The sequence below is a fragment of the Haemorhous mexicanus genome, chromosome 4 (genome assembly GCF_027477595.1).
Source record: "Haemorhous mexicanus isolate bHaeMex1 chromosome 4, bHaeMex1.pri, whole genome shotgun sequence".
In the NCBI taxonomy this organism is placed as follows: Eukaryota; Metazoa; Chordata; class Aves; order Passeriformes; family Fringillidae; genus Haemorhous; species Haemorhous mexicanus.
In genome coordinates, this window is record NC_082344.1 from 5,621,989 (window position 1) to 5,635,532 (window position 13,544).

General features: G+C 43.5%; 1 protein-coding gene across 2 annotated transcripts in view; it reads right to left on the reverse strand.

Annotated features, from left to right (window-relative positions):
- ANKRD50 (ankyrin repeat domain containing 50) overlaps positions 1 to 12,731 on the reverse strand; it is a 40,128-nt gene extending 27,397 nt beyond the window's left edge. Inside the window, exons 1-2 of one of the 2 annotated variants that reach the window (XM_059843750.1) lie at positions 12,579 to 12,731; positions 10,477 to 11,762 (exon numbers count right to left, since the gene is read on the reverse strand). In XM_059843750.1, the coding sequence (XP_059699733.1) occupies positions 10,477 to 10,955 (479 nt within the window). In that variant the 5' untranslated portion in view covers positions 10,956 to 11,762; positions 12,579 to 12,731. Of the gene's footprint in view, positions 1 to 10,476; positions 11,763 to 12,474 lie in introns of both variants that reach the window. The other variant, XM_059843751.1, reaches the window with a different exon arrangement.
- Between the last annotated feature and the right edge of the window lie 813 nt (positions 12,732 to 13,544).

The following is a 13,544-nucleotide window of genomic DNA, read 5'->3' on the forward strand; positions in this document are numbered from 1 at the left end:
AACACATGAGATGAAAGCATCAAATCAGACTCACTGAAAACTATCATTAGTAGAAATGAGAGAATTGCCTATACTTCTCCTTATTTTGCATACATGTAAAGTTAAGATAACGACTTACTTTGCAAATATTCAAAAGCCTGTGGTTGAAATGCAACATGTAAGAGTGGGACACCACAATAAGAAAATGACCAAGTTTATATATGAACAGAATGTATCAAAATTACAAGGTTAGTTTTAGATCATTTATGAAATTAAAGGTACAGTGAGTGAAATATATATATATACACACATATTCAGTCTTTTCAGCTTTCCTTATTAACTACCTGATTCCCTAGTTGTAGCAAAACCAATATTTCTTTGTTAAACAAAACTATAACTTCTATAAGCTGTGTAATCTGAACACATTACTACACAATAGAGTTGAAATTCTTGTAGCTTTACAAGCATTTGAATCTGTAGGTATTATTCTACAAACATTCTCAAATCTATTCTATTGGAGATAGACAAAAAATCCCTTTCTTTTTCTCCTTCTATTTATGCAGTGCATAAACACAACTGAAGGAACAGAGATTTCTTTCCAGGTATATGATTGTATTTGCTGGCATGAGAGAAAGGCTAAGCACAAAAAGAAACCTAAAAACTCCCAGATGAGGCAGGTAGAAAACTGCACTGAATAAATTCAGTTGTGTGCCTGTTGTCAGGCTATATGCTTGTTTACAATGTTTGGTCACTATTCCATGACCATAAAAAAGCATACAGTAGATTAATACACACAATAAAAGAGCCACCATCATTACTGCAGTTCAGTCTGACAACTCCCAGATTAATTAGATTTGTCCTAGGCATTCCAAAGGGAAAAAACCCCAACATTCCTGATTGGGAAGTGGGAAGAAGAAGAGCTGCAGTGGCTGTTTCAGCACTAAGCTGCTCCTTCAGAACAGGGGGCTCTTGAAATGCCAGCCTGGAAGAATCAGGCTAATCAACAACTGACATTTTAAAATCCTGATCATTCCCCAATCAAGTTGTTCCACACCTGCCTGCCTCATGTCTTGCACACCATCATAAAGCACCTCACACTTCCACTGCTGAACTGATTGCAGGATTATACTGTCCAACCTCATCTTGAGAAAATCCCCTGCACAAATACCAGATGAAAAGCTGTTGAGAATTTACCTTCCTAGTCAAGCACACTTAAGGCAGCTTTCCTGCTCTGTTTGTTACCACATATCTTTATCCATCTTATTTTCCATCTTTGTAAAAAGGACTGCCCTAATGTTTATTGCACTTAGTTGAAGAGGCAACAGATGGAGCAGCTTTCGTGTGTCCCATTCAAAATTATTCTCCCACACTGCCCAAAGCACAATTCACAGCATATGTTCCTTGTGCATCACTCTGGGGCCTCATCAGCTACCTTGTGGTTTGGGTTTTTTCATCCCCAGCTCCAAGCAGATACAGTTTTTCTGTTTTGCCTGTAAAACTCCAATTGATGCTTTCTGTATTGTCACCATCATTTACTCTCAAGAAACACTGTTCGGTTAGCACTGTGTAACCCTGATTCTATAATCATACTGCACTGATGCATTTAGCCCTGGAACTGCTTTTGCAGCCTCATATTTATTAGCCTTAGCTACAATACAACAAGTGACAGAAACTACAACTTCCTCTTGTCCAATTATTCACACACAAATTGTTTACTGTGGATGAAAACCACAATTTAAAATTAAAGAAGGTATTAATAAAAAAAGCATAGAAACACAGAATGATTTGGTGTTGTGCTGTTGATTGCTGAAGTTTCCATCTGTTAGACTTTGATCATTTAAGGTAATCCAAAATCCTGTAAGACACTATTTCTCTTATCATGGATGAGCTTCACTTTGCCTACAAACTGAACTTTTTTCCTAATGTCCTGCTGAACTTTGTTCCAGGAAAGCGTAAAGAAAGGACAGACAGCTTAGTGTATCATGCTCACTATCACTGCAGGAGAGCTGATGTAGTTAAACCAGGACTTGTTAATTAACTGTTCTAAGATGCAGATCATGCTGTAATCCCATTCTGAACAGTTTTTCCTCTTGAGGTTCATTCCTACCTGCCTGTTACTGTCATCTCTACACTGCAGGTATTTTCCTTAAATGACCTAGAACTTCTGAACAGTGCTCCATTTCTTCCAGGACAATTCCATGATGCTGCAAATAACCTTAAATAAGGAGCTGCCAGGGCCCCTTCCTTCTCTCATGTTCTAGGATATCACAGATCTGTAGCACACAACTTGCATCTTATGCAAGGTGCCCACCTTCCCTTCTCCACATAAGCACTGTCAGCTCTTATTAGGACATGCCAAAGAAAAAAACCCAAGGAAAAGACACTGCTGGTGGTCTGTGGACTCCAAGTCTACTCATCACATATGATCCTTTATTCCATCCTTCCTCTCACTCCCATCAATTTAAAAAGCAGCATCCACAACTGAGCTCAAAAGTCTGATGCCTCCTACCTGCCTGCACGGTCCTCACTCTATGTGAAAGTATCTGCAAACATGACAGAGGGAGGAATTTGATAGCAATTGTTTTGCCCCTTTTATTTCCTCATTATGTAAATTTCCCCAGCTGCCTTCTTTTCACGATCTCATTTTCAGTTCTTTTTTCATGCTATGTTCTCACATTTTGATGTCAACAAGCAGACCAGGAACCAACCCACTTCCTTCTATCTGGTACCTCCTCTGCAGTACCTTTGAACACCTCTATACAACTCAACCCTTGGGTCAATGTAATTATTTTCCTGCCTTTTTGGCCTGATTATTTCTTTTTCAGCAGTCATTCTTCAATCACAGAATGTCTTTGCATTAACTATTGAAAACACTCCTGCTCCTGGACAAAGACAGAAGATTTCTCACCATTCCCAGTGTATTGTACACATCATCACACTCAAGAAACTGAAACCTCTTCAAGTCATGGCTTTCAGGAGGCAGTATTTCAATAGTATCTTCTCCCAGTATATAAGACACACTACATCCTTTCTACTTCACAATCCACCAAATCCTTTTCATTTTTTCATTGAAAAAGAAGACAGGAAAAGAAACCTAAACCCTTGCACAAGCAATGAACATGTGCACAGAAAACTGAAGGGAAGGGAAATAATTAACAAGTCAGAATTGCTATGAAGGTCCATCTAACTAAACAGCTTATAGGAAAACCTGTAAGGTTTAAGTCTGAGCCACATTGATTAAAGCCAAAATGTTAATGCCTATAGAAGTAGAAGACAAAAAGGTCTATGTAAGTTGTCATTATTAAAATGCCTCGGGGAAACTTTCTTATGGTAATTTAATCTGAAAAGGTTAAAACCTTAAACGGTATTATGTTCAGTCTCTAGGCTGTGCTTCCATACAATGAAAGAGGAACATACAGCTTGTTCTTGCAGGAACACTGACTGCTGCTATGTGACCCCTTAACTCCACAGATTTAAGGGAAAAGCCTAAAGAGAAACATGCCACAAAGTACTTAAGCTTCAGGCAATGCTCAACGGTTCTAAAGGGTTGGAGAACACCAGAACACAGAGTTTCCTATGAAACACAGCACCAGTTAAAAGCCTAAAGGCCCAGTTACACAAAAATACTCAGAAGTTCCTGCAGAGTCAAGATGCTCTCACAAAAGCAAATTTACCTTCTGCAACTCTATTGGAAAGACAGGCTGAGTTGGCAGATTCTTTTTAACCCTCTTGTGCCATGATCTTACAGAAACAGTTTCTCATCTCACCCATAAATGGGTGTGATTTTCAGTTGGTAACTTGCCTCCATCATTTCTGAGTATTAAATAAATCACAGATAAACAAAACAACACGATTTTAACTGCAATGAGATAGTTTTTAACTGAAAACTCCTACTAAAAGGAGAATTCAATCTTCTATCAGATCAAGATCTTCTGGGCTAGGGTCCAACTAGCTTCAGGACTCAAGTCAAGCATAAGTGAAAGATGTAGGAATGGACAAAAATCTGGGCAAGTACAGAAGTAGAATGTTGCCTATTTACACATCTAAAACATTGGTAAGAAAAATTCCCCTTAGAAACCGAACCCTTTTATTTAGGTAAGGGATTTTTTAATGCCACATTCTTAGGTGTGACCTCTGAGGACACACTAACAAAATGAATTATTGAATTTCAGGCTGAGATGAAAGAGAATAAAGCTGTATTTAAAGATGTAAAAGGCTGTCCCAAAAAGGAAAGAAAAAATTTATTCTCCATGTTTCTGGAGAACACCCTAAGTAGTAAAAAACTTGGATTATAGCAAGAAGAAACCAACCCAGAGTAACATATGGATTCTTTTTTCTAGAAGAACTGTGAAGCATAAGAGCAGATGAAGCCAGCATCTTCAGCTTTTTCTGTCTGGTGAAGGAGATGCTGGACTTGATTTTTCTGAGCTCCCTTTCCAACCATCTCAATTGTCAATTGCACATTTGAACTTTACACGTGGTAAATGTATAATGAACACACTGGAGGTTTAGCTTACTTCTTTAAAGAATCTTGTCAATTGATTTATTATGCATTCAGATCCTTCGTTGCATGACACAGGATACAGTTAGTCCTTGCCTTTGTTTCTACCATTTATAGCTCTACAAAATCTTATTAAGAGAGTCTAACAAAATCTATATACTCACACCCTTCTTGCAAGCACTGGAGAGCTACAGCTCCCAAGACTGCACTGAAACTCTGGAAGCAGAGAGAAAGGCTCTGCAGCAGCCCTTTCCAGAAGGAAGTAGATTAGAGAAAAAGAAGTGGATCACTCCCAGACAGTCTGAGACCTGGGTGAGAAAAACTGAGTCATTTATCATCTATGAAAGATTAATACTGAATTACTAATGTCCTCTAGAGTAAATTGACAGAAATCCCAGCAGCTTTTGGGTTTCCAGTAGCCCAAGCTCAGGTATCTTTAACTGTCTCCAATGTGCTGCCTCTCACCTTTTCACAGCAGTCTTGGAACTGGGGTGCTGCAAACTGCAGTAGAAGCACATACCTTGGTTAATTCACTAGCAAGGAAAACTCCCAAGTTTGAAGGTGCAATATCAAAACCCATTACAGTCAGGATACTCCTAATTCATCTCAAATTTACTCCAAAAGGCACTCAGATTTTTGCAATTAAGAACAGGCTACTCCAAACCAGCAAAAAGCTCACTAGTTAATTGCTCAATAAAGCCTACACAATCCATTATAATTTTAATTATATTACTGACTTCAAAGATGGTACAAAGAGTTCTAAAAATGAGCAGCTTCTTCACACTTCATCTGTCATTGTTTACAACTCAATGTCTGAATCTTTTCCTTCATCTAAGCAGGAAAAATGCATTTCAGTACCGCAGATTGAAAGTCCCTGGACAAAAGTCACAGAAGGCTTGCTGAACAAACCACTGTTTTTCTACATTGTCAGACAAAGAATCCAGAACTTGGAATAAAACTTGTTACTCCCATATCATTTAGATAGGAGTAAAAACTATCACCTACCATTTGCAACTTTCTGATGACACAGGACTCTTGAGGGAAGAGGGAAGGAAAAGATAAATAACTTAGTAGCATGGAAAGGCAGTGCAGGTGAAGGGCTGGGGGAAGGAAATGCTTGTTAGCTCTGGCTGACACTCAGAGGTTTTTCCTCAGAATTCTGCCCTTTATGAGGTTTCCATTACATTGCCAAAGACAAAACACCAGAGGCTCAACCCTTAGGAGATCTCCAAGCAGGCAGAAGGAACTTTACATAGATAACAGCAATTGGCACAGGCCCTGCTGCACTTTAACACTGTCCAAGGGAGTGACTCACACAACTCATGCAAGGCTTTCAAATTTAATCAACATAAACCCCTGCTTCAAACTTGCAGTCAGCAGAGAACCTTACATGAACTCTCACACCTCTTACACTCAAGTCTACAGGTATTTGCATATTATAGAGAACTATAAAACTGCTTGGCCTTTCACATCACTTAACACTATTGGGGTCATGTTAAATCACAAGGCAAATCTGTTGTGTACCAAAGAGATGAGGAATTAGAAACAGAAGAAAAGCTCTGATAGTCTGGGAATCTGCAAAAGGAATCATGGCACTGAATTTAGCACCAGCATGCATAGAATCTAGTGTCCTTTCTCAAAAAAAAAAAACAAAAAAACATATAAATACACACACATATATACACACACACTTAAGCTCTGGGGTAGAGCTTCCCTATATTCACTTTTTGTAAAGAGGGTGTAACATCAGCTTGAGAAAACATCTATGAAGCTCTTTAAGAGTAATAAGATTTGTTCAGCAGCTCTTTCTGGTTTGGTTTTGTGGCTTTATTTCTTTTAAATTTCTGGGGTTTTTGGGTCTCTACTGATCAGGGACATCTACTTGCATGGGAACGCAACTTTAGCAATGAAGTAAGTGGGAATCTGAATTCACAGCTTCATTATTTTTCCTGATAAAAATCACTTCGACCCCCTTACATTAAAATAGTTGTATGAGAAATACTTTAGTAATAAAATGTTAGGATATCTCACAAGCAAAAAACCTCTTGGACACCATTGATCGAAATTCAGTATGTGAGAAATAAAGATGTGAAAAGTCTCACAGGATTTGAAATTTCCTGAAAAGACACCTAGAAGATGTAAAGAAATTTCACCTGTGAGTGAGAACGAGGCAGCTCCACCTGCACCAGCCTGCTGGGAGATGTGGAAATTTACCATTTTTTGGTGATTTATTAATTGCAGCAAAACACCCAAGCAAAATCCAAAGTTTGGTTAAAGTTTCTACCAGACCAACACACACTGAAGGTGAGTTTGGTAGGAGTTTAAAAACATGGTGTTATTTAAGACCTTCCACCTCTAAATTCTCTGTCCCAGGAGCTTTGGTCTGGTCAAACTCAAGAGCAATGGCTGCAAAAAAGAATCAGCTCTGCAGGGTAAACCATGCCCACACTTCTAGTGACAGACACTCTCTGGGCTGTGAATGAAGCAAACTCTGCCTCCCACCAACAATCCCAACTGCAGCACAACACATGGGAATGATGTGCCTTTCCCTACTGTCTGAAGGTGCTTCATGTCATCTCCTCTGTCTGGAAAACATAAACCAGGAACGTAAGGGAAATGCCTTTCTACAGCCTGGTTTACACAAATCTCAGCATTATCCACAGTTTATATCAGAGTTGCTCTCTGCCCTCATGGCCTTGGATAAGTGGTATCTGCCTGTATTCCTACCAAATCACTGGAAGCACCAACTTGCTGCAGCAAAACCAAAACAACCCTAGAGATAGCATTTCAAAATTTGGGTTATTCAGAATTTAACTTTTCTGTATTAACAGGGATTAAGAGCTTAATGGACCTTTTGAATTAAATTATTTATCACATTATTTCTTAACTTCTGGTGTCTATAGCATCTTTTCCTTCCCTTCTGCTTTACTTTCACTGAAAATCTGAGTGTGAGGGTTCAGAGCACTCTCCCTCACATTTTAAGCTGCTTTCTGCTCCAGCACTGAGAGCCTGATAAGAAAAGTGCTGTAAGTAGCTGTTCTTTCTCTCAGCTGTCAGTGCAGAAACAAATTCAAAATGCTAAACACATTTGTATAATTCAGCCCTTCTGGTTCTTCCAAATTTCAAGATATGCCTCTGAAAGAATTTTTAGGGCATTTAAAGCTTATAAATGCATAAGAAGTTTTTAAGAGAAGACATTTAAACAGCATGAGAAATGTCTTTACTCTCAGGGTCACTGATTGCACATGTATCACTACGATCATCAGGACTGCTAAAAATCTATTTAAGAAACATCCTTCAGGAAAACATGCCACCATTTTAGCTAATGAACTATAAACAAATTGTTTATAAACTAGCATGTTGCCAGACATAAAGAAGCTTTTCTTTCTCAGTATTTCCAGGACAATCAGCACAAAAATAGAGTGGCATCATCTTGTTTAGCCCTTATGAAGAGAAGTCTTTCCATTTTAGGCCATGAATACATGGCTGGGTCTGGAGCAGCTGTGAAAAGCAGAGCAAAAATTTGACAGCGCCTTTAAAGAAAAATCTCTCCCCTCTTCTACTGAATAAACTAAAATAAGGCAAGAATCAATGAAGCACTTTGTGTTTCTTCAGTGCCTTTACACAATGAGAGATGCAATCATCTGACAGGAAAGTCTTCCTAGAACTCATTTCACATCACAACAGCCTTCACTTAACACAAACTCTGAACACACCGGAGCAGAGGATCAAAGGGCTCAGCAGCAAGAACATCCTAAATGGTAGTTTTGTTAAAACATTCCCTGCACGCTTTATACACCAGCAAAGGTTCCATCAAACAAATGACTGAGGTGTCTGATGGTGGCAAGGGGGTGGCCAAGTGCCTCTTGTTTGTGGACAGAGATTGTATCACCCAGCAGAACAAGCTCGTGGTGCTGCTGTCAACAGCCACCTCCTGGTCCCCTGCCACAGTGCTGAAAACCTATATTCCCAGCACAGCCCCTTGTCTCCAACACCTCATCTCCCTTAAATCTGAAACAGGAGAACCAAGACCAGCCACCACAGCTGCTTTTGAGAGCAGGAGATCAGGATAAGTGGGAGCAAGGGAATACATGAAGGGCGAAAAGGAAAACCTCCTTGACTGAAGCTGCTGTACTACCCCATAAGTATTTCTAGTGTAATAACAGGAGTTCACAACCAGTGCTGCAAAATTTGAGAAGAAAAAGACCATTGCTGGATCTTGTGCTTATTTTATTTTCCCAGTACAAAACCAAGAACCATGTATATTGACCTACTCAAATCAGCCCATCATTTACAAACCCTATGTTTATAAAAATCAGTCTAAACAAATATCTCTTATATTTTATATTTCTAGGTTGCATTTTGGTCTAAAGACATTTACCTAGCTCCTGTTCTGTGCAGTAAGGCAATCACTTTCACAAGAGGAAGGATTCCAGCTCTTACTGAGAACTTGGCTGTACTAAATTAGTCAGATTTCCCTGTAATAGACTTTTAAACATAAACAGGCTCTTACACCAGATTAATCCACTTTCATGATTTTAAAAGACTGCCTGAAGCTAGATGGCCAGTCTGCTATTCCATTTATAGACACTTAATTGCACCCAGTTTTTATTCATTAGAATTTAAGAGGGCTTAATACCTCTGAAATTAGGACCCTAATAGCTGTTAGAAGTTGCATACACACTTAGCAGCAAACAAAAATCCAGAACTAGTCTTGGTTTAGACTATTTGTTTTAAAGACACTACACTGAGAACAATGTAGACATGCATCCTGTTTATTCAGCAGGCAAGGACATAACAGCCATCAGAACTAGAAGGATCTTTTACACCACCATGACAATGAGAGCAAGCAGCACAGTTCAACCTCAGTACTTGTCTCCACAATCCTAGTAGGCAGGAAAGAAAAAATAGAGGAGAGGAATTTTATACTGGAAACAGGCAATAAGCCCTCAAGTACCACAAAAAGTTATACCACTACACAGTACCAAAAAAAAATTCCGTTTAACCAATATTCCAGAGAAGTTTAATGCTGGCAACACATTCAACTGAAGCTCTGTTGATGAAGACAAGCTTACCCTTCATGAATTTTCCTTCATTGTGACCCAAAGGAATAAAGACCAATAGACACAGGCTGTGCTCAAGACTACATTGTTCTAAGTATATCTATGGATATACATGTAATTTATCCTTTCATATACCCTTATCCTCACAGAAACAGAATGATCAGAGATGTACTCAAGAGACTATGGTTTGTTAGGGAACACCAGTAAAAAAAGTCTGTTTCTTTTCCATTCAGCTTAGACAGCTGACAAACCTCATAAGTGGCAGGGTGATCAATTTCTTGATCAATTTCTGATTCCATCAACACTTTGAAGTACTTGTAGAAGAAGCAGCAATAAAGATTTGACACAATCTGTGCATATTGTGAGAAGAAACATAAGGAGTTAATTGACATTTTCCTACCACATATTTTTAGACAAACATAAAACCGATGTGCTGGATCAGACCCAGAGATCCATTAGCCCAGTTTCCTCTTGGACAGAGCACGTTATTGGAAGCTTTTCCAAGGGTCCTGTAAGGTCTGTTCCAGGTCTGTGAAGGACAACTGCCCTACCTTTATGGCTCAAAGAGACCATGGACTAGATATTTTCCACTCTGAAGTCAATTACTTTCAAGTCTTTCCAAAACATCCAGTTACATCTGAGGGTACTAACATACAAATGTAAATAAATTCACTATTAATAATAAACTTCGTTTTAAAAGTAAATATTTATTTATGTCAGCTATAAGGACAAAGTTAGATTTTTCCATGGTAAGTCTGCACGCTCTGACAGAGATAACAAGCCATGAAACAAACATGTTTTAAACTATCTGCACCTTAGGCTCACTGGAAGGAAGACCTAAACAGCAGATTTTTCTTGTTTGTTTTATTTTAGGTTTGTTTTCAATAGGGCTGTTTTGTTGGGGTTTTTTTTAATTTATTTATTTGTTTTTACCTTTTAAACGCTTCGGCAGGGTTCCTCTCACACTCCCCGGGCTGCAAGAGACTTTGAATAGCAGGATCTCTTAGTTTGTCCTCATATCCCGGGATCAGTCCACTGCGGCATATCTGTGTGACTACACCTCGAATAAAGCCTCCAACACAGAGCGTGTCAGAGTCCTGGGCCCTGCAGAAATGGAAGGCCAGGGCCTGGCGATGTAAGCCCCTTTGCAGGTTTGCAGGTGAGCTTGGCCACAGTAACTCAGTGCACAGGGCTGTCTTCCCACTGCCGGGCCCTCCTACCAACAACACACCCCAGGCAGCTCCTTTCCCAGAGACAACACCGCTGTTATTCCCAGGATTGGCTACAAGAGATGGTTTGTTGGCAGCACTGCCGCCGCAGCTCGCTTTCTCCTGGAGGCAGTGCTGAAGCTTGTGGAAAACCCACTCCCTACAGTAAAACTGCTTTCCCTGCAGCAAGCTGGTTTGAGCCATTTTATAAAGCTTCTTCTCTTGGATGTGTCATAAGCTGCAGCACATCTTCAGCATCTCAGGAGCGGGGAGAGCCACGTTCACCGGGCACGGGACGATCTTGTGCGCAGAACTTGACAGAGGCGACGGCAACCGGGCACCCTTCCTCAGGGTAAAACTCCTCAGCCTCTCCTCTGCAGGACGGGTGTCACTCCATCTGTGTGCTGTGCTGGGATCAGCACGGCACAATCACAGCTCAGCTGACATCGTGCAGCGGCGGCTGGGGCCAGCCCTCGGTGAGACTCCTGGGGTGGCTCACAAGTTCACGCAGCTCCATGGCTGCATCTGTGGCTCAGGCAGTTGTGCGTGTTCCCAGCGTACAGGGGAGACAATACATCTGGAAAAGCTGAGGGAAAGCCAACTTTGCAGTGTATACTAAACGCCTTTCAACTCTAGGCATTAATCTCTCTGGATATACATACAGAAAAAGCTGTCCATAATAAAATGTTCCTTCTGGGAATTTCATAAAAAAAGTGATTTCTCTTCAGAGTACTATATACACACCACAAACGTGGCAAGTACCACTGACTAAAGCAGCCAGTCTGGCCAGCGAGCTTTGCAGACTTCATACATCTGGGAGAGTGTCCGAGAAGTGCTTCACATTACGGGTTTCTTACGCAGCACAGGCGACAGGGAAAAAAAAAAAATGTTTACAGCTTCTTATTTCAATACATTCGTAGTGTCTTCTTCAGGAACTTGATTCTTACTGAACCTGTTCTCAGGTATCTCAATCGCAAGATGTCAGAAGAGACAACATCTTCCCCTAGAGCTCTGAAATAAAGGAGACAGCACTTTTAACCCTACATGCAAGTCATAATTCAGTCAGCTGCAAACGCAGACAACAAAGACCAAAGTCAAGGGCTCGTATTCCTTATTCTTCCTAATACAGTTGAATTAATCAAGAGAGCCGCTTTAAAGAAAATTTGTCGTTACGAGGTGTGATCAGCCACATGCGAAAAAAAAAAAGAAAAAATCACCAACAATAAACAATGAGCAGATATGACAGTGGCCTCAAAACCACAGCAAGTCTTGCATTTTCTCCCGAGGACAACCAACTGTATCCTTCCATCCTAGAAACATTCCTCCTAGCCAGGCTTCACCAGCGAATCCTCTCCTCACCCCATTTCCCTCCTGCCGGCTGCGGGCGTTTTCGGGAGTTTGTGCAGCAGGGCAGCGCTGCTCCCCGCACGCTTCTTTGTTCGCGGCAGCGGCGCCCGGCAGCCCCGGGGTCACGCCGTGACACCCCGCGCCGCCGCCCCGTGCCCTGCCGGCACCGCGCACGCCGGCCGCCGCCTGAGCCGGCCCGGGCTCAGCCCCGCGCCCTGCCCGCCCGGGCAGGCACGGCTCGGAGCCGCCCTGCAGCGCGACCCCCTCCCTCCGGGGAACCCCCGAGCAGCTGGGGAGCGCCCCAGCCCTTCCTCAGCTCTGTCCCCCGGCGCGGCTCCGCACGCCCCGTGCCCGCCGCCTTTCACCGCGCACACACCCGGCTCCGCACGGGCACCCGCTCCGCGCCCGGCGGGGACCCCCACTGCCAGGGGCCGGTGTCAGCCCCGCCCGGGCAGGGGCCTCCTCCCGCCGCTCGCTCACCTCCGTGGCCGCCTCAGCGCGGCGGCTCCTCCAGACGGCTCCTCTCGCCGCTGCCCGCGCCCCTCCTCTTCCTCCGCCCGGCCCCTGGGCTCCCGCCCCCGGGCGCCGCCGTGCCAGGGCCGCGGCTACCCCGCTCCGCGGCTGCCTCAGCCCGCCCGGTGCTCTCCCTGCTCGGCGCCTCCCTCGCTCCCCGCTCCGCCCGCCCCGGCCCCGCCTCAGCCCGCCCCCCTTCCCCTCCGGCGGCGGGGACATCTGGGGCGAAGTAGTGCGGGGCGGAGGGAGACGGGCGGTGCCCCCTCGCCGCCGCCCCGGGCTTTGTGCCGGCCCCGGGGCCGCCCCCGTCCCGCCCGCTCCCGCGGCGCCTCCCGCCGCGGCCCTGCAGGGGGCGGCCGCGCCTCCCGCCGCGGGCCCGGGGCGCCGGCCCTGCCCGGCCTCGCTCCGCTCCGTTCCGCGGGACTTGGGTGGAAAAGGTCCTGCGTGGAGGCGAGCCTCTCTAGCCGCGGGACTGGCATGGGCCCTCGCAGTATCGCCTTGGTTGAGTCGGCTCTCCGAACCAAGCACGGAGCTCAGTGCTCAAATTTTCTCGCTGCCTTTTCTGCTCGTGCCCCGGACTGGCCCGTTTCGGACAGAACTGGCATTAATTACCCTGACAGCCTCCCCAGATCGTAGCAGCAATTCTGAGCCTTTTCCACCTTCCCAGGCATGCTTCTGGGTTTACACACATCCCAAAATCATGTTTCCAAGACTGTGAGAGCTCCAAAGGGCCATCCCCACATCCTTCCCTTAGACCACGTTAAAGTGACCCTTGAGCTTTACAGTTTGTGGATCCCTGCAAACCCTTGGAACCAGGGACCTTAATATGGGAGAAACCGGGGTAGAACTTCCTCCAGGACAACTTTGATATGGAAGAAAACAGGGTGGATCTCACTCCAGGACACCTTTACGAGGCCCTTGTGAAGCCCCTTC